At 39.4% G+C, this 22436-nt stretch overlaps 1 protein-coding gene across 4 annotated transcripts in view; it reads right to left on the reverse strand.

Annotated features, from left to right (window-relative positions):
* SACS (sacsin molecular chaperone) overlaps positions 1-22436 on the reverse strand; it is a 234169-nt gene that overhangs the window by 26623 nt on the left and 185110 nt on the right. For all 4 annotated transcript variants that reach the window (XM_043504295.1, XM_038388880.2, XM_038388864.2 and 1 more), the window contains 4 exons: positions 19729-19840; positions 13027-13173; positions 10227-11709; positions 3224-3315 (listed from right to left, as the gene is read on the reverse strand). In XM_043504295.1, coding sequence (XP_043360230.1) covers positions 3224-3315; positions 10227-11709; positions 13027-13173; positions 19729-19840 — 1834 coding nt within the window. The remainder of the gene's footprint in view (positions 1-3223; positions 3316-10226; positions 11710-13026; positions 13174-19728; positions 19841-22436) is intronic.

The following is a 22436-nucleotide window of genomic DNA, read 5'->3' on the forward strand; positions in this document are numbered from 1 at the left end:
CTGGGCGGCCAGACTGGACAGAACCAGCTGTTCCTGAGGAGGAGCTGAGTGTCCCAACATGGGACGCACTCCACGGGCACCATTGTGCTCCACTGTTCGGACTGTCGGCAAACGCCCCCCTTTTGGCTCTTCTTTGCTTCTTATATGGTACCAGCAAGTGAGATTGGTGCCAAGAGGTTGCCAAACTTGTCTTTGGTGCCAGAGAGTGGCAGTGCCATGTGTCTCTGGACCCTGAGTCATTTGCCGATGCCACAGCTTCCCTCACTGAGGCCGGTGCACTGAAGTGCTGGGCTTGGACCCCAACACAGTCTGAGCTGGCTGGGGACCAAAAACCAACTCAATAAGGAGAAGCTTAAGTCTTAAGACTCTCTTCTTCTTAATCCTTGGACAGAAGCTCCTGGAGATCTTGCACTTGTCAGTCTGGTGGGCTTCCCACAAGCACTTTAAGAAAAAGTCGTGAGGATATCCCCTGGGCATAAGTTTCTTGCAGGACCCACAAGGTTTGAAGTCCGGAGGGGAGTGGGAAAAAAGGGGAGGGGGATAACCCCCAACAGAAACTTAGTCTACGAACTAACTAACTAGAACACTAGAAAACCTATACTATGTAGAACTATACACAAAACAAGAATAAATGTTTGCTAGGAGAAGCGCGTGCCCAAATCAAGAGAACAAAGTAGCTCCAGTGACCATCACTGGTGGTAAAGAGGAACTGAAGAGGCAGTGGTTCAGCAGGGACTTGTATATACCACCATAAGAGCGCCATTCCAGGGGGCTCCACAGCCGACCTGACGGGTACCACTAGGGGAAAAGCCTTCCGACGACTGTGCACATGGCATGCACACACCTACTTGGAACTGACATGAGCAATCACTTGAAGAAGAACATGATGGTCAATGGCTATAATGTCCTCAGGGCGGGAGGAGATATTTAAAATGATTATAGACACTTCAGTATGTGTGTGCGCTTTACTGAGTAACCATGTGCTACTTGATTGTAGATCTTCATCCTTCTTCTCTTCCCCTTCCTTTTTGCCAGTTTTTGAGTATCGCCTGTGTTATTTTGCTTTCAGATTGTAAACTGTATCTATTTTTGCAAAAAGAAAAGGAGTACTTGTGGCACCTTAGAGACTAACAAATTTATTAGAGCATAAGCTTTCGTGAGCTACAGCTCACTTCATCGGATGCATTTGGTGGAAAAATGCATCCGATGAAGTGAGCTGTAGCTCACGAAAGCTTATGCTCTAATAAATTTGTTAGTCTCTAAGGTGCCACAAGTACTCCTTTTCTTTTTGCGAATACAGACTAACACGGCTGCTACTCTGAAACCTGTATCTATTTTTGTATGAGAAGCTTAACAGATTTTGCATGCCCAGTTTAGCCTTAAAAATAATGTTCTTTTTAGGGCTGTCGATTAAGCGCAGTTAACTCATGCGATTAACTCAAAAAATTAATCACAATAAAAAAAATTAATCGCAGTTTTAATTGCACTGTTAAATAACAGACTATCAATTGAAATTTATTAAATATTTTGGATGTTTTTCTACATTTTCATATATATTGTATTCTGTGTTGTAACTGAAATCCAAGTGTATATTATTTTTGATTACAAATATTTGTACTGTAAAAATGATAAATAAAATAAATAGTATTTTTCAATTCACCTCTTACAAGTACTGTAATGCAATCTCTTTGTCGTGAAAGTGCAACTTACAAATGTAGATTTTTTTTGTTACATGACTGCACTCAAATCCAAAACAATGTAAAACTTTACAGCCGACAAATCCACTCAATCCTACCTCTTGTTCAGCCAATCACTGAGACAAACAAGTTTGTTTACATTTAAGGGAGATAGTGCTGCCTTCTTCTAATTTACAATGTCACCAGAAACTGAGAACAGGGTTTTACATGGCACTTTTGTAGCTGGCATTGCAAGGTATTTACATGCCAGATATGCTAGCCATTCGTATGCCCCTTCATGCTTTGGCCACCATTCCAGAGGACATGCTTCCATGCTGATGATGCTCATTACAAAAATAAGTGTTAATTAAATTTCTGACTGAACTCCCTGGGGAAGAATTGTATGTCTCCTGCTCTGTTATACCTGCATGTTGCCATATATTTCCTGTTACAGCAGTCTCAGATGATGACCCAGCATATGCTGTTCATTTTAAGAACACTTTCACTGCAGATTTCACAAAACGCAAAGAAGGTACCAATGTGAGATTTCTAAAGACAGCTACAGCACTTGACCCAAGGTTTAAGAATCTGAAGTGCCCTCCAAAATCTGAGAGGGACGAGTTGTGGAGCTTGCTTTCAGAAGTCTTAAAAAAGTAACACTCCGATGTGGAAACTACAGAACTCGAACCACCAAAAAAGAAAATCAACCTTCTGCTGGTATCATCTGACTCAGATAATGAAAATGAACATGCGTTGGTCCGAACTGTTTTGGATTGTTATTGAGCAGAACCTGTCATCAGCAGGGAGGCATATCTTCTAGAATGGTGGTTGAAGCATGAAGGGACATGTGAATCTTTCGCACATCTGGCACGTAAATATCTTGTGATGCCGGCTACAACAGTGCCACGAGAAAGCCTGTTCTCACTTTCATGTGACACTGTAAACAAGAAGTGGGCAGCATTATCTCCTGCAAATGTAAACAAACTGGTTTGTCTGAGCGATTGGCTGAACAAGAAGTAGGACTGAGTGAACTTGCAGGGTCTAAAATTTTACATTGTTTTATTTTTGAATGCAGGGGGTTTTGTACATAATTCTACATTTGTAAGTTCAACTTTCATGATAAAGAGATTGCATTACAGTAACTGTATTGGGTGAATTGAAAAATACTATTTCTTTTATTTTTTTGCATTGCAAATACTTGTAACCAAAAATAAATATAAAGTGAGCACTGTACACTTTGTATTCTGTGTTGTAACTGAAATCAATATATTTGAAAATGTAGAAAACATCCAAAAATATTTAAATAAATGATATTCTATTATGTTTAACAGTGCAATTAATCATGATTAATTTTTTTTAATCGCTTGACAGCCCTAGTTCTTTTAAAATGTGGGTTTAAATCAGCCTCCCTGAACTATCCTAATTCCAAATTAGATTAAGAAAACAATAGCTCTTAAGCAAAGCAAACCACACAATTTCTTCTTAAACTTATTATTATCAATCTGTTTTCTTTGTAAGGATGAGAACACCAGAAAACTGAATATTACCTCGGCTTTTGGCAGCTTCCTTCAAAGCTGTTAGAACTTGAGGCTTCAGGTCATCAGAAAGTAATTTTCCTTCAAGGCCTGGGAAGAGGGACCTAGCATGGCATTGAAAACAAAGAAGTACTGATCTTAGTATCCTTATCCAAGTCATTTATGTTGTTGTTCAATAGTTTCAAATACCGTAAAACAAATTATATATGTACTTGCCTATATATTTCAAAAAGTTTTCCTTTTGTAGTATTTTCTTAAAAAACCAAATAGCAACAGAGAATCCTAAGAAAATTAACCTTCTAACTATTCTGTACTTTTGACAGGTTTAAGAGCATTCTTGTTAAAGATACCAGGTTTACAACTTGAAGACATTCAAACTGATTTTAATGTAGTTATACTCTAGAAAGAGACTTTTAAAATAGCTTCCTAGGGTTCTATGTCTCTCAGTGAACTGATATCAGAGTATAAACATGTAGGGTATGTAATTGCTAGCAATGAAAACTTCACCTGAGACCTGAAAGTTAGGCTGTGCTCTTTCTGGCTCTGAAATGACCAGCAACAAATAATTGTAAACCACCAATAACCATGGTAAAGGTTGGAAGAATAGATTTTGTGCTTCAGACGGTCAATTTTCATGTCACAAGCCACAACACTTCAAGCTACCCTACATTATCTTATAGGTAGTGCTGGGGAGGAGCCAGTGGTCATGATACATGTAGGTACCAATGATTTAGAGAAAGGTAAGAGAGAAGTTCTGGAGGCCAAATTTAGGCTGGTAGGAAGAGATTAAAGTCCATGACCTCCACAGTCACATTCTCTGAAAGGCTTCCAGTTCCACACAAGGGACCAGTATGTGGATGAAATAATGGTGAAGGGAGGAGGGATTTAAGTTTATTAGGAACTGGAGAACCTTTTTGGGGAAGCAGTGGCTTAACCAAAGGAAACACCTTAACCAAAACGGAACCAGACTACTGGCACGTACAATTAAAACCGTTGTACGGGAATTTTTAAATTAAGGGCTGTAGAAAAAACAACAGGTGTGGAGGAACATATGGTTCAGGCATTTACACCCCTCTTGGATGAATTTATTAAAGGGGGAACTCTGTATACTAGTAAAAAAGATAGGAAAGAAGTTGGTAAAGTGCAGGTAGAAGGCAGTGAGGAACAGTCAAATGTAACGGAATCCTATTTAAATATAACATGTGAAGGCAAGCAACTGAATATTGACAAAATTTACAAGTACTTATATACAAATGCTAGAAGTCTAAATACTAAAATGGGTGAACAAGAGTGCCTACCATTAAATTGAGGACATTGATATAACAGGCATCATAGAAACTTGGTGGATAATCAGTGGCACATGGTAATACCAGGATATAAAATCTATAGGAATGGCAGAGTAGCTTGTGTTGTTGGGGGACTGGCACTGTATTTTAGAGAAACCATAGAGTCAAATAAGGTAAAAATCTTGAATGAAACAAACTGTATTTCAAATTCTCTATAAATAGAAATTCCATGCTTGAATAAAAAGAGTAAAGCAATAGGAATATACTACTGACCACCTGACCAGATGTCAGTGATTGTAAAATGCACAGGGAGGTCAGAGAGGCTAGAAAACCAGAAAGCAATAATCATGAGTGACTTCAACTAGCCTCATATTGATTAGGTAAATGTCACTTCAAGGCATGATGCAGAGATAACATTTCTAGACACAATATAAGAGTGCTTCTTCAAGTAGTTAGTTCTGGAACCAACACAAAGAGAGAGCTAATTCTTGATTTAGTCCTCAGTGGAGCACAGGATCTGTACAAGAGGTAACTATAACTGAACTGCTTGATGACAATGACCAGAATGTAATTAAATTTAATGTCTTTGTAGGGAAGATAATACAAAAAAAAAACCCCCACCACAGTAACATGTAACTTTAAAAAGGACAGCTACACAAAAATGAGCATGCTTGTTAGACAAAAATTAAAAGGATTTGTCACAAGAGTTAAGCAGCACGGGGACTATATAAAAAACACCGTAATAGAGGCTCAGACTAAATGCATATGCGAAATCAGAAAAGACAATAAGAGGACCAAAATAATGCCACCATGGCTAAACAGCCCATTCGAGGCAAAAAGGCATCCTTTAAAATTTGTCTACTAGTAAGGATAAAAAAAAAAAGCAACTCTGGCAGGTTAATTGTGTAAAAGTATAACAAGGCAGGCCAAGAAAGAATTTGAAAAGCAACTTGCTAAAGATGCAAAAAACAACAGTAACAATTTTTTTTAAGTACATCAAAAGCAGGAAGCGTGCCAATCAGACAGTGGCCCGACTAGATGACAAATGTATTAAAAGAGAATTCAAGGAAGACAAAGCTGCTGCAGAAAAGCTATATGAAATCTTTGCCTCTGTCTCCACTGCAGAGGATGTCGGGGAGATACCCACATCAGAGCTATTTTTGGGGGTCAACAAATCCAAAGTACTGTCCCACCCTAACTTGTCAATAAAAGAAGTTTTAGAACACACTGATAACTGTAACAGTAATAAGTAACCAGATGGTATTCACTAAGAGTTCTGAAGGAATATGAAATTGCAGAACTACTAACTATAGTATGTAACTGAAATAAGCCTCTGAATCCGATGACTGGAGCGTTGCTAATGTAACATCGATTTTTTAAAAAGGGTTCCAGAAGCATTCCTGGCCATTACAGGTTAGTGAGCCTAATTTCAGTATCATGCAAACTGGTAGAAACTATAAAAAGAACAGAATTATCAGACACATAGACACAATTTGTTAGCAAAGAGTTAACATGACTTTTGTAAAGGGAAGTCATGACTCACCAATCAGAATTATTTGAGAATGCCAGCAAGCATGTGGACAAGGGTTATCCAGTGGATATAATGTACTTGGACTTTCAGAATGCCTTTGACAAGGTCCCTTATCAAGGGCTCTTAAGTAAAGTAAGGAGTCATGGGATAAGAGGGAAGATCCTTTCATGGAGCAGCAACTGGTTAAAAGATAGGAAAATAATGTAGGTATAAATATCCATTTTTCACAATGGAGAGGAAAACAGTGGGGTCCCCCAAGGATCTGTATTGGGACTTGTGCTGTTCAACATATTCATAAATGATCTAGAAAATGAAGTGAATAGTGAAGGGGCAAAAAGTTGCATATGATACAAAATTACTCAAGATAGTTAAATCCAAAGTTGACTGTGAAGAATTATTGGGGGATCTCACGCAACTGGGTGAGTGGGCAACAAAATCTCAGACGAAATTCAGCACATATAAGAGCAAAGTAATGCACATTGGGAAAAATAATCTCAAGTTATATATAGTGATGTGTTCTAAAGTAGCTGTTAGCATTCAAGAAAAAGATCTTGGAGTCTCCATGGATAGTCCTCTGAAAACTTCAGCTCAGAGCTCAGCAGTGATCAAAAGGGCTAACAGAAGGTTAAGAACCATTAGAAAAGGGATAAAAAACAGAAAATATCATAATGCCACTATATAAATCCAGGGTGCACCCACAGTTTGAAAACTGTGTCCAGTTCTGGTGGTCCCATGTCAGAATGAATCTGGTGGAACTGGAAAAAGTACAGAGAAGGACAACAAAAATGATTAGGGGTAGCATCTACATGAAGAGAGATTAAAAGACTGGGACTGTTCATTTTAGAAAAGAAACAACTAAGGGGGGATATGACAGAGGTCTATAAATTCATGAAGAAAATGAATAAGGAAGTGTTATTTACCCCTTCACAGAAGGTAAGAACCAGGGGTCTCTCAATGAAATTAATAGGCAGCAAGTTTAATACAAACAAGAGGAAGTACTTTTTCACACAATGCATAATTAATCTGTGGAACTCATTGCCATGGATATTGTGATGGCCAAAAGTATAACTGGGTCCAAAAAAACAACTAGATAAGTTCACGGAGGATACGTCCCTCAATGGCTATTAGCCAAGATGGTCAGAGATGCAACCCCATGCTCAAAGTAACCCTAAAACACTGATTGCAAGAAGCCAGGAGTGGACCACTCCAAAACTACGCTATTCTATACACATTTTGTTTGGCCCAAAAGAGTCCCAGCCCAGGAATACAGAAGAACTCCCTCTCAAGAGAAAGGGAGTTGTAGTTGCTCAGGTGAACCAGACTGAGACAACAGAAGCTTGCTGACCTAGACAAACACAGGTAACTTGAACAGAAAAGGAGAGTATGTCATGCCCACGGGACCCAGGAATAAGGACATAATGGTGCGTCTTATCAGGGTCCAGCAGACAACCAGATGTGAGTATGATGGTCCCCATCACTCTGCCTGTAGCGTGAGTCATTATGATGCTAAAGATTATTCTGGGATTCTGGCTGTGGGAATGTGGGAAGTTTTTCCTTGATGTGTTGTTTTCTGTAATGATGTAACAAAGTTGAGCCCGAGGGCTCAGGCACAAACTCACCATAGCCAGCGGGTAAATCCTTACCAGTGAAACAGAATCAGTGTTGAATGTGTCTGTAGCACATCTAAAAAGATACGGTGGACCGAGATCTGCTAGGACTGGGGGGGACCCTGGCACAGCTAGGTAAATAGCTGTGGGCCAGCACCCTGCTGAAAGCAGGGAAAACTGATGAGTGGTGAGACTCTGGCACAGCTGGGAAAGGTGTGGGACTGTACTACATTGAGGGCAGGGAAACTGAAGCAGAGCTAGAAATGGTTATAGCCCCAAAAACTGCTGGGTGTGGTAAGACATTGGCACAGCTGAGGGTAGCGATGGGTCAGAACTCTGCTGGGAGCAGGGCAGACTTAGGGTGGAAGGAGGTCTGGTTTCACACTGTCAGGGGTAACAGAACCCTTGACTGGCCAAGGTGACCTGCATGGATGTGAAGCAACTGCTGGGGGCAGTACAAATGTTCAAAAGAGGAAAGATGCCTCCTAGTCTATGGGTTCAGGGGAACTTTGAACTGACACTTGTGGAGTCAATGTCATGGGGGAGGTATGACACAGATGCCGATGGTGATTTAGTACTCTGTGTTAAGCAACTCTTGTCAGATCTGACATACTCAGTGTACCCCCGCAGTGTATTGTTATAATCTGTTTCTAAAGGGTATCACGTAATAGGTCACTGGAAAACGAATCCACTGATCATTAATATTTTTGTGTGATGTATATACAGTCAATCCACAAAGGATTATTCAGACATGTTGAAGTTATAACTAAAATGTGTTTAAACCAGGCATGTCAAGGGGAATTGATAAACAGTATTTTTCCAGACAAAGGAATGTGGTTCCCCGCATTTAAATGTCTCCCACGTAAACTGAGCACAGTGTGATCAAAGACAAAGAAAAGCATATTTGCATGCCAGGCAAACAAAGCATCAAGAGGGCAAGTGTGGGAACACTTAATCTCAACCAGGGGATGGAGACTGTACCCCCAGGAAGCCTCCCTGTCTTTTGAAATAGGGTCAATGAACTTTGAGAGATACTTTTCAAAGCTTTTCTGGTCTATAAAGAGAGGGTCAGAGAAGTTATCCTTCACCTGAGATTAGGAAAACCAGCACCGTGGACTAAGTGAGTCTGATCAACTGTGCTGTAAAAGAGGCTTGGTGAGAAACACTTCTTTGAACAACAGACTTAAATCATATTTTAGTCATAGAAACGTATTTTTACTTTTGTTTGCTTGTAATCCTTTCTATCTTTATTCCTTATACTTGGTATCACTTAAACCTATGACTTATTGTTTAATAAACTTATTTTACTTTCAACATAAACCAACATAGTGCTATGATTGAAATAAGAGTGTTTGTTAAACCCTAATTAAATTAATGCGTAGCAGTGTGTTGTCTCTTTAAAGTAGCAATGAACTCAATGACTTCTGAGAATGTCACAGGAGAGGGATGAATACTGCAGGGAGGCAGTTTTGGAGAAATTCAGGACTGGGATGTGTTGGTGTCATGCTGCATATAGTAACTGGGTGGTGAAAGCCAGGGTGTCACGTATATGCTTGTACGCTGGCTGTCAGTGTCTAAACTGTGAGCCACAGCTGCATACCATTTAAGGTACCCAGAGTTGCAGGGCAGGTGGTGAGACAACCCCTTACTGGTTGAACCCCAAAATATCACAGACGTGCCTTTAATGTTGCTCTTCTTTTCCTCTACTTAAAGAATAATCCTCAATGTGATTTCACAGTTAATAGCGGTGGAATAGATAGGAACACTCAACACAGGAAATAATTTTTTAAGGAGAAAATAATTAGACAAAACAGAAGTTCTTGAAGACAAAGATCTTATTTCCATATAATTGTACAACTGCAAACAAAGGAAGAGAATTTCAAAAGTTATATAGAGCAGTAAGGTTTCAATATAGAAAGTTTTAAAAGTTTTTCATAAGGTGCCAAAAACAATTTAGATAAATGGGTTAAATTGTATTCAGAGAAGTGGCAACACAAGGATCTAATTGAAAAATAAGGCAGTATTTTATGAGCTTAAGTGCAGTACCATCACAGCTAGTCATTGCCTCCAGTATGTGGAGTCACTAAACTGATTGTGCAATACATTTTTGAAAAAAGCTTGTATTTTTGTAAAACTAGTCATTCCGGTATTTAATTTAAAACTATCTCACAGTAACAGCTAAGGGAGGTGGGAAAAGACTAGTGTCATCTAAAGCTTCATTTTAATAAAGCCTTAGCCAGGCCACTAACAGATCCCTTGAACTGCTGCTCCTCTAGGATGCATGTTCTCAGTCTTCTCTTATTTCTGTTTCCCAGAAGAAGTCTAGTTTGAGAAAAGCTACTAGGTGTATATTTTATAACGAGAGTCAATAATTCTTTATAAATTCTGACAGCAACTGACCTTCAAATCTTTCAAATACAGAAGTATATAAAATGTAATCTTGGGTTCCTTTTATGCATTATTTTATTATGTTAAAAACTGTGCTATGCTTATTCTAAATGAACTACTCATAAGCAGGTGACAGTTTGTAATACTTAAGAATATTTAAACTGTGTTTCAACAAAATATAAGATGTAAAATGTTAAATATACCTTGGGTAATCTTCTGAGGTTATGTAAACTACATCTTGGTCTGACACAGATGAGGAAAATGGAATAAAAATTCCATTTTGTAATGACAGAAGCTCCAATCCAATAAGTTCACTGTAGACTCCATCAGTAAGCACGAATTCCAAGAGATGAAGCTTTTCATCAGCAGGGCCAGAGTGTCCAGATTTTCTCAACACCTGCCGCACTACAGCAGGAGTCACTTTTTTCACAGTTTTAGAGCTAGATACAGTAAGATGAACTGCACTAGCAATATTTGCTGGTACCTTAGCAATCTGATTCCCTGAGCTCTGGAGGTAGTTGAGGACAGTTTGTGTGTACTCCAAGCTGTCATCCATGTCTGAGAAGCACACTTGCTCCACCTTTATCCAATCACCACTAGCAGAATAAATAACTGCATTCTCGAGCAACTCTTTAAACAGAGGTTCTATGATTGGTTTCCAGTGTACCCCGATTTTTTTCTTTTCAGGCCATAGTCCATAAATTCTTTCAGCTGACAAAGGAAAATCTGAGTTCTTCTCAGTCTCCATTCGCTTGATAGCCTCCAAAATGAGAGTGGCATATGCTTTTGGGACAACATTCACTACAAGGAGGTCATTCCATAAAGCTGCTGGATCTCGCCACTGATCCAACTCTCGCCATTTAATACTCCTCCTATTGTCAGTCAAACCAAAGAAACCACTAACATGAACTGGGAGACCAGTCTTGCTTTCCTCACCAGGAGGTAAAGGAAGAAAACAAAATGCTCTTCCTGAAAACTCTGCTACAGCTCCTTTTTCTTCCTCATTACTTGATAAAGACATTGCTATTCCAATAGTAGGGACAAACTTCAAGTCATCAGCCAAACAATCTAGTTCATTGCATATTCCTCGACCTCCCACACTGTTACATACTAACCAAGATGTTTTTTGTGCATCCTTCACACTCTCATCTTCTAAGACTATATTTACGTGATATGTCACACATGTTATGCTGTTGCTTGGAACTCCTTCACAATATTGACTTATTGCAGTTCCTAGAATCTTGATGGAATTGGGTCGTTCATGTTTCAAGGCCTTGTTCTCACTAGCAGTTACTCTAAAAACCAGCCTCTCAATTCCATCAGCCTCCCTAACATGTAAGGAAACATCTTGCACACTTTTCAGGAACAGCAGCACTGTATCTGCATCTGTTCGAAAGGATTCAAACAGTTCCAGAACTTTTTGTTTGTTGTACAGATTGCTACTCAGTTGGGAAGGCTGTAGGCGAAGAGGGAAACGAAAAAATGTACCAGGAAAGCTTCCATTCTTGAAGGTTTCCTTAGTGCTACCAAATACACCAATGAATGGTGCAAACTGGTCTGTAAATTCAATAATTTCTTTGCTGTCATCCTTTAGGTTCCAACACTGGCCTGATTCATGGGGTCCAAAAAGTGTTTGATGGGGATCCAACATTCCAATCTGGTCACCACTGAAGATACTAGGGACATCTGCACAAGTGAAATCCAACAAATATGAATAACCCCAAACAGCAAATCTGAATAACCCTAAAATATTCTACATTATCCATACCTGAAACAGCTTTAGCCATTACAATCAATTAAATTGTCATTTAAAAATGATAAATTACCCTTATTTATCAAAAACCCAATCCTACTAATGGACGACTATTCATATTCTAGTAGAGAAAATACTATAAAATAATATCTTACGATGTACAGGATCCATTTATGGAAGGCATAACATAGATAAATTACACAGGACAAAACTTTATTTGATCAAAGATTTGACACGCTAGTCTCAGAAACGAAATACTACGTAGATATTGAACACCAGTTGTCTATACTTGCCTTTCTTTTGCCATGCCATCTTCAAATTATAATAATCCAATATTATATTGATATGTAATCCATCAGAATGAAAAACTACTAATCTTTCCATGTGGCATAACAACAACAGAATACAAATAAATGTATTGAATGCAACATTTTTAGGGGTGCAAGTCAAAAAATGTACACATTTTTAAGAGGAGAAGGCAGAGATCTGTATCCAGATTTCTACATAGAGCATATTAATTCAATGCACATATATGAATGAAAGAAAGGACTATCAAATGAAATGGTAAAACAATTCTACAGAATTTAGGAAGCACTCTGCAGTAATGAAAGATCCAAATGAAAAAAAGATTCCTGTAGTTCAGTGCTACCAGCTTGTGGAAGAGCACATTATGACTCATTAGCAGTATATTAGGATATTTTTTGTTTTATACAATCAATGTGAACATCCTCTGTTAAATAGCAAATTGTATCTGATGGTTATACAATGGAAAAGTACTTTTTTTGGTATGAGACAAAATTAGCATTGTTTATTGATCTCTATTTCACATTTCCCTTAAATACATGCAGGACAAAAATCAAACAGCATAAAGCTTCAGTCTTCGTTTATTGTATCTTATTTAAATTTAGAGAAGTCTGTTAAACATCCATCCTCTGCTCTGGGCATCAGTTATATAAACTAAAAATGCACAATTCAAGTAATACAACATAGACAATTGTTCACCCGACGTTGACATCACCAGCAAAATATAGTGTCCCTCTAAAAGCCTGGAAAAAATATGGACTTTATAGCATGCCCAGAAGATTAAAAAAAGATGGGCTATGATGGACCATGGGTAGATGAAGTGCATTCCAATGTCAAGGACCTCACCCAGAGAACACCCTGCCAGCATCCTTATGTTTGATGTGTATATGAGACTAAACAAATCTTAATGTTAATATTTTTATTTTTAGAAGAGCTACATACAGTACCTGTTATATGATATACTGAATTGAACCCAATTCCAAATCTTCCAACTTTCAGGGGATCATCTTTTTTCTTGCTTCTTGCTATTTCCTGTATGCCATGCCAGTCCTCAAGGGTAAAAACTGCATTGTTGTATACATAAAGCGCTGGCCCTAAAAAATAAATAGGCACACGTATGGCAATTCAAAAATAGCACACTTGGGTCCACCTGTTTAGTTTCCAGGAAGTAAACTTACTAAATCAAGAAAGCATTTTTGAAATGTAACTACAGATATACAAATTAAATGAGGAAGCTGTAACTCAAACTGGTATTGGAGAAATGAAACTAAGATCTGTTGGGAAAGTCCAAAGAGATGCAGAGGAACTTCTGCAAAATAAAAACCCTAAACAACATATTTTCTTCTCTTTCTCTTCAGAGACACAAGTCCATCCACTGATTTGTTGGATTATTTTAGATTCCATGAAATTTTTAACACACACCATATAATTTTGGTTTACTACCTACCATTTTCTGTCATACAAGATAAACGAAGGTTACATTGAGAAAGAGCTTCAGGAAACTTCAGGAAAGCAGTGAACATGGGGGTCATACAAGAATCCTCTTATAACACTGAATGTTCTGAACCTAGATTATAAAAGAGCTGTGCGGCCCCAACCACTTCAGTTCCTTCAATAATTCTGAGAATCCTACTGGAGTAGAACAAAACACAAAATCGGTGCTGATAAAATTTGCAAATGTCACAAAGATTGGCAGAGTGGTAAATAATGAGGAGGAAAGGACAGTCATATAGAGTGATCTGGATCATTTGATAAGATGAGTCCATGTGAACAAAATATAGTTTAATATAGCCGAACACAAGGGCATACATCTAGGAACAAAGACTGTAGACCATATGTACAGAATGGGGGAACGCATCCTGAAAAGGATTTAGCTCTCATAGTGGACAAACAACTCAACATGAGATCCCAATATGATACTGTGGCAAAAAGAGCTAATGTAATTCTTGGATGTACAAAAGGGAAGTAGTGACCAAGAGTAGGGAGGTGAATTTACTTCTGTATATGGCACTGGTGGGATCAATACTGGAATATCACATGGAGTTCTGGAGTCCACATCTTAAAAGTGATGTTGAAAAACTGAAGAAGGTGTAGAAAAGAGCAAGAAAAAGAACAGGAGGGCTGGAAAATTGCTAAAAGAGCTCAATCTGTTTAGTTTATCAAAAGAAAATTGAAAGATGACTTGATTATCGTGTGTAAGTACCTTCAAGGGAGGAGATTAAAGAATCCTTTAGTATCCAATCTATCAGAGAAAGCCAGAACAAGAGCCTACTGACTGGAAGTTAAAGCCAGCCAAATTCAAATTAGACATAATTTTTTTCAGTGAGGGTGATTAGCCATTGGAACAAGCTATCAACGGAAGTGGTGGATTCTCTAGCACTTGAATTCTTCATATCAAGACTGGATTTCTTTCTAGAAAATATGCTTTAGTCAAACAAGTTACTAGGCTCAATACAGGAGTAACTGGATGAAATTCTATAGCCTGTGTTATAAAGGAAATCAGACTAGAGGATCTAATGGTCCCTTCTTAGCCTTAAAATCTATGAGCCCCAAGGAAGAAGAGAAAATGGACAGGTAGTCTGAAATACACAAAAGTAATGCTCTCAAAAATTATATTTAGTGGTAAGCAACCATCGCTAGTAAAGTTGCCTCTATCCATTCACACTTACAGGATTTGGCATCTCTAGCCAAACTGCGGAACCGTATAGAAAAGCTGTGTCAGTTGCAGGAGTGCAATAGCACTCTCATGCTACGATCTCATCAGCCCCCTCTACATAGATTCCAAGGCCAGAAGGGACCACTGTGATCACCTAGTTAACCACACCTATATATCACAGGCTACAGAACTTTCCTGAATTAATTCCTGGTTGAACTAAAGCACATCTTTTAGAAAAAAAAATCCAGTCTTGATTTTAAAAATTGATAGTGATGGAGAATCCACCACAACTTTAGGTAAACAGTTCCAATGGCTAATTTCCTTTTAATATAAGAGAACATGCCCCCCCAGCCCACCCCAGTTCCTCCTCTCAAACCCACACAGTCCTGAAATACAAAGAATTCCAAGGCAGAGGGAAGGCAAGTGGGTAATGTCAAATGCACCAAGAAAACTCTCAAAGAACAACAATTACTAGCAAGTAATCCCTCTTTCTTTGAGGGCCTCTGTGCCTTCCCACTTATGGGAGATAAGTAAGTAGTGTGCCCCATTACAAGACAGTGGATGAGGCGTTCTAGTCTAAAATGAATTCTAGCACTACTCTGCCAAACTGAGCATCAGATCAGATTTCAAGTCCCATGAATAGTGCTTAGGAAAAAAACTCCATGTTATTGCTTTGCAAATCTCTGCAGTAGGTGACCTGTCTCAAACAAGATACAGAGGTAGCTGAAGGTGTAGAGGAGTGCATCTATAACCCATATATAATGGTTTTCTCACTAAAGAATAACAATGTTCAATATACTTCCTAATCCATTACGAAAGTCTGTTTACCTCTAAACTGGACCTTACACCTTTCCCTGTTGGCAACAATCTATTAGATTTTCTAAATGGCTTTGTCCTGTCCAGGCAAAAGAGTGCAAACAGATCTTTTGTGGATGGGCATGAGATCTGGGGAAGAAAAGAGGGAGGAAGACATACTGTGACAGATAAAATTCTGAGGCATAAAGCTGGAATAGGTGAAGAGGTCATGAAGGCAATGAGTTCACTAACCTCTCAAGCAGAGGTAATTGACATTACAAATGCTGTTCTAAGGAAGCTCAAGATGGGAACTCATAGGGTAGGCCCATTAACATTGTTAAAAGCAGGTTCAAGTTGCGGTCTGAAAAAGGACCGCTAGCAATGGGAAACACATTAGTCATTCCCTTGAGAAACAAAGAAGCAGAGGAATATGTTTTTCTTCCAGTAGCATCCACTTTATGCCATTCTCTACCCAAGAGAACAGCCATGGACACCCTGCTACCGTTGGGCAGTTTCTAGGCTTCACAGACTAGTATGGAATCAGCCCAGAGGTACTACACTAAAAAGTGATAACCCTCCAAGGACACAAGATACACACATAAGATACATAATACATATGTATCTCTCTGGTACTGGTGGGGACAACACTGGAAAGAATCAAATATCTTTTGTTTGACTGAGTAAACCTGTGAATAAAGGAAAACAACCTTACCCTTTGTCTGCCATTCCATAATGTCGAAAAGGACACAAGGTGTTTCTGGTGCTAAAACCCCAGTCAGTAACTGCAGGATATTAGCCATTCTCCCCATGTGCTCCTGGAATTTTTTTTTCATTGGGCGGGAGACTAAAGAAGACCCAATTTGGTCTTCAGGGAACGTACCATCAGTATATTCTTCAATGGGAGACTGCTCCATCTCTTCTGAGATAAGCCTCCTCCCAACTGCCCTTTTGGAGCCAGGCTCATACCAGGCACCTTTGCCTTCAAGACCACCTGATGCCAATATCATCTCTGACACCAATGTTGGTGCCAAAGTATTTATGGTGGTATCAAGCAAAACTTGCATAGATTCCTGAATGTAAGGCCACATTAACAACTGAAGAGGTCCTACATAAGGTCCATCCAGGAGGGTAGAATTTTCAGTGAGGGAAGTCAATTAGGTGGCCTCTAGCAAATTCGAGGAGTCTGCACAGTCTGTTCCCAGGTAACCACATGCTCCTCAAGGATGTTCTGTACTGACACCAAGGATGAAAACTGCTGCGCAGAGCCAAGCAGCAAAGGTGTTGTCGAACACTTTGCCAGAGAATCCCGATATGACAGGGGAAATCAACAGCACTGGAGATATGTGCTGTATCAGTGAGATGTCCAATTTAATTGGCACTGGAGCTTCAAGCTGAGGAGAACAGCAGGTCAAAGACAGTGTCAAGACTAGTAAGGAGTCTCCAAAAATGACATGCATTGTTGTAGGAGAACAATGCCTCCTTTTCTTTTTCTCCTTGAACACTTTTTGTGGATCCGGGTGCTTCCTCTTCCTTTTCCTTATTCCTGAAACATGGACATGAGAGGATCCTGAAGCCTGACTCTTGCTGGTGTCAGTCAGGGCCTACTCCTGGGGCATCAAAGGCGTATTTGGTGTCGACGTCAGTACAAACATAGACCTGGGTGCTGAAGCAATTTGTTTTGATGGAGCCAGGTGGGAGGCTCAGACATAGCAAGCAATTGCCTCAGGGAAGTCAATCTTGGGTCTGACATGCAGGATGACTGACTGCGGTGGCAGGATGCATCTCCAGACTTTTGACAGAACACCCCAGCAAAGAAGCAGACCTGGAAATCCCTGAAGGAATTGTAGGATGGTTCAGCGGGAGGCTCAAAGAAGCCAACTATGCCAGCAATCTCAGCTGCCTGTCCTCCCTTGTCCATGAGTGAAAGTATGGCAAATTGTGTGCTGGGACACTACATACGCTTCTCCCAGGTACATGAGCACCGAACATGCACATCTGTATCTGGGAAGATGAAGGAGCAGGATGCGTTATGAAGCTCAGGACCTGACCCAGCCTCAAGGATAACCTGAGGTAAGCAGCCCCCAACAACACTAATTAACTATATTATGATACTTTAACTATAAACTAAGAAAATACAAGAAGGAAGGCTATCTATAACTAGCTTGTGGATACAAGAGTAGTTCCTTTAGATACCTGCACCAGCAGTGAAAGAACCAAGATGGGTGACAGGCTGCACTCTGTTATATAAATAGCTTGAGAGCACTACTACACCCCACCAAGGCACGTGGCTTTTCTATACAGTTCTGCAGCGCAACACTAGATGAATCAAATCCCAAAAGTGGAAATGCACCGGGGCTCCTCAGAGAAGACTTTTTTTCTTCTTCAAGATGGCCTCTATATATTCCTATTTGCAAAATTACAGCGAGTACTACAATCCCCAGGAAAGGGAGCTGAGAAGTTCTTTTTAAACAAGGACACTAGAACTGCTTTCTGAGAATGAGATATAGATGCCAAATTGAGAAAATGGTGCTACATAAATATATGAACCATCCTCTAGGGTTCCTATGCTGAAAACATTATGGAGGCACAGCATTTATATCATTTTAGAACTCTGCACTAGACATAGAACCTGTGCAAATATGCAACCTTAACAATATTCCAAAATAAGCCCATTTTCAAGTATTTTCAACCTAGCTAATGTATAACATCCCAATGCTCAGACTAATCCACTTAAAGAGTCATTGTATGGAAATTGCATGCCCTTTAAAACAATCCCCAAAGCTTAAAAAGTCTAGATAATTTATTAAGTGAACTAGCGCTATCTAAATAAAAACAAAAAACACTTTTGACTTCTAAGGTATGGAGTCTAGCTTGCCCCAAATAAGAATGAGACTTCAGGAAGAATACTAGGAGATTAATGACCTGAGGGAACTTAGGCAGTTTGGGCAGCTCTTTTATAACCTCAGCTCCAATTGTTCAGTCATGAGAGGGTGTTCATGTGCCCCAAACATGAACAGGTCTTCAGAAAGTTCTCAGATCTGTGATGCCAGTTGGCACATCCCAAGAACAAGAATATACGAATGCTAGCTCAGAGTAAACAGTAAAATTTACCTCAGCCGTTTTGTCAGATCTCAATGTGACTTCTTTAACCCAACCTGCAAGTTATTCTCAGATTCCAACTTGAAATCTATGAAGCACTATTGTCTTATTATTATTTGTATTCTAGGAGCACTTAAAGACATTGGTTGGGGCCCCATAGTATTAGGAACTGTCCAAAAATAGAAGGCCCTTCCCTAAACTGTGTACAGTCTAAAAGGCAAGAAAAACAGATATATACAAACAAATATGCAATATGGCAAAAGTTAAAGTACAATTCCCCAAACCTGTCATTCATACAACACTGCTACTCTAGTCCTACCTTTTGTTCACCTACAAGTCAAACTCTTTCACAGATCTCTTTTTTTTTTAAACCAACCTCAAGTGCCCTCCTCTTACCTAGCCCATAGAAAAACACTGGGCCTCATTCTGGTTGAAGGAATTTAAAAAAAAAAGAAAAAGAAACACCAACTGTCAGAAGTATATCACCACTAACTTGAGACATGAGTACAAAAGAATTTCACATTGGAGTTAAGTATTTATCTGAGGAACTGCAAAGAATCACACTTGTTGCAGTTTCAGTAGAGGTAGCTTTTATATTTAACTAAAAATTCTTTAAAGGACTGTCCCCCCACCCACCTCTTTTTTTAATGTAACTACTAGCATTTCCTGGATTTCATTAAGAGTGTGGTCATTTTCAACCCAGTGCCTCCTATTACCATGCTGGGGTACTGGGAAAGTAAAACCAATGATTTACCACCACCATCACTTCTTTCAATACCTTGGGATTTTCCCTAAATGACTCCCACCCAAATACTTATCACTAACTATATCTGAGGTACCTAAGCCTAAAACACTAAGATCGTAGATTACTAGTGAGCTTAATTTGTGTATGCAGATTGGTTATTGGCCCACTTAACTATTGGATTTGTGCAAAGCATCTCCTATATCCAAATTTGAATAGTTGTTCATAAGGGTCAAATTCTGCCCTTGAGTGCATGGATTCAATTAGTGCCCTACTGGGCATAAATGGCAGACTACTGAACCACTGGGACTCACACACCACATATTGGAGAACATGAGCTAAAAATTATATACTTACCCTGGTATTGTGCCATGTCCTTCGACCAGAGAGATTCTGTTCCATATTGAGTCTCATCATACAAAAACCTAACCTCTGTGGCACCAGCATCTTCTGCATTCTGGATCAGTTCCTGAGAGCAAAATAACCTCCAAGTTATTACAATAATTTTATGCCTAACCCTAACTTTAATATTATACCTATGGCTTCCAAACTTGAATGTAGAAAATAATTATAGGTCATTATCTAAAAAATGTTTCAATACATTTTCAACAAGTGTGATTATCTCCAATTCGCTTAAATTAAAATAGGCATTTCTCTATTTTATTTTAGAGGGTAACTATCATACTCAAATTTTAAAAAATGTCAAATTACAAATTTTAACCTTATTAAACTATCACAAATTGGATTAAAACAACAGTCTAGCAGTAACACAACATATGAAGAAGGGGATAAGATCACATAGTAACTTTCAGACTAGAATCAAACAAGAAGCAATGCAGGGGCATTGTGTTGAGCTCTGGGTTGGGGGATGTCGGAGGTATGGAGTTCCATGTATTATTCTGCAGCAGCTTCTCTCTCCAACTCTGTTGAGAGCAGCAACTACTGTCTTTGAAGGGAGCAGCATCCAGCTCATTTTCAACATATGAGCAGTCATAATAATTGAGGGATGAAGTGAAGAAACAGACTGCCAGAGCCAGAAGAGTACCCAGAAGTCACCTACTACAGGACAGGCCCAACAAAGAAAATAACAGAACGCCACTAGCCATCACCTTCAGCCCCCAACTAAAACCTCTCCAACGCATCATCAAGGATCTACAACCTATCCTGAAGGATGACCCATCACTCTCACAGATCTTGGGAGACAGGCCAGTCCTTGCTTACAGACAGCCCCCCAAACTGAAGCAAATACTCACCAGCAACCACACACCAGAACCACTAACCCAGGAACCTATCCTTGCAACAAAGCCCGTTGCCAACTCTGTCCACATATCTATTCAGGGGACACCATTATAGGGCTTAATCACATCAGCCACACTATCAGAGGCTCGTTCACCTGTGCATCTACCAATATGATATATGTCATCATGTGCCAGCAATGCCCCTCTGCCATGTACATTGGTCAAACTGGACAGTCTCTACATAAAAGAATAAATGGACACAAATCAGACGTCAAGAACTGTAACATTCAAAAACCATTTGGAGAACACTTCAATCTCTCTGGTCACTCGATTACAAACCTGAGAGTGGCTATTCTTCAACAAAAAAATTTCAGAAACAGACTTTAACGAGAGACTGCTGAATTGGAATTAATTTGCAAAGTGGATACAATTAACTTAGACTTGAATAGAGACTGGGAGTGGATGGGTCATTACACAAAGTAAAACTATTTCCCCACGTTATTCTCCCCCTCCATTACTCAGAGCAGAAGGCTTACCATAAAGGACATTATAGTCAAAAGAGCATCAGTAACAGAAATAGACAAAAATATTCTAACAGTGTGAGTATCAGTATATTAAGACCTAATCCTGCAAACACTCATGTACATGCTTAAATTTGGAGGGACTACTCATAGTAGTAAAGTTTAGCACACGTGTAAGTGTTTGAAGGGCCTTAGATACTGCATTATTTTTATTGGACTACTAAATACATTTCTAGGCACCAAAAGATCTTTTCTTCAAGTTTCTCTTTTAGGCCTAAAAGTTTATTTTCTAAAATTAAGTTAGGGTGTAACCAAACTTAATTGCAGAGCTATATAGGCACATCTCAACATATGCAGAGGGTTAATAAAAACAGACATTTACATTCACAATTCAAGTATACAGTAGGTATGAGAGATTTGCTACAAATGGATGTTTTTATTTATGAGCATTTATAAAGACTGACAGACATTTGGTATTAAGTATGAGTCTGATAAAGAACTGATAGTAAAATAGGTTTGACAGAAAAAGGTTACTCGCCTTCTCGTAACTGTTGTTCTTTGAGATCATAGAATCATATAATATCAGGGTTGGAAGGGACCTCAGGAGGTCATCTAGTCCAATCGCCTGCTCAAAGCAGGACCAATCCCCAACTAAATCAGCCCAACCAGGGCTTTGTTAAGCCTGACCTTAAAAACTTCTAAGGAAGGAGATTCCACCACTTCCCTAGGTAATGCACTCCAGTGTTTCACCACCCTCCTCGTGAAAAAGTTTTTTCTAATATCCAACCTAAACCTCCCCCACTGCAACTTGATGTGTTGTTCATTCCATTCCAATCAGGTGAGTGCACGGCAGCCAGAAGATTTTTCCCTTAGCAGTATCTGTTGGGTCAGCCTGGGCACCCCTGGAGTCGCGCCTTCATGGCGCTCAATGTAGGGCCCTGCCGACCCACCACCCCCTCAGTTCCTTCTTGCCGGCTGCTCCAACAGAGGGGTAGGAGGGTGGGTATTGGAATGTACATGAACAACACATCTCAAAGAACAACAGTTACGAGTGCTTGTTCATGTCAATTTTTGGCATGTGGCTGATTTTTTCTTCTTCGAGTGCTTGTTCATGTCAATTCCAATCAGGTGATTATCAAGCCAAAAGTTTTGGAGGTGGGGTCAGAGCTTAGATATCCACTGACTGAAGCACAGCTCTACCAAAGGCCATGTCATCTCTGGCCTGCTGAGGGACAGCGTAATGAAATGTAAAAGTATATATTGAGGACCACATTGCCACTTTGCTTATTTCCTGAGTCAGAACCTG

The sequence above is a fragment of the Dermochelys coriacea genome, chromosome 1 (assembly GCF_009764565.3).
Source record: "Dermochelys coriacea isolate rDerCor1 chromosome 1, rDerCor1.pri.v4, whole genome shotgun sequence".
NCBI lineage: Eukaryota > Metazoa > Chordata > Testudines > Dermochelyidae > Dermochelys > Dermochelys coriacea.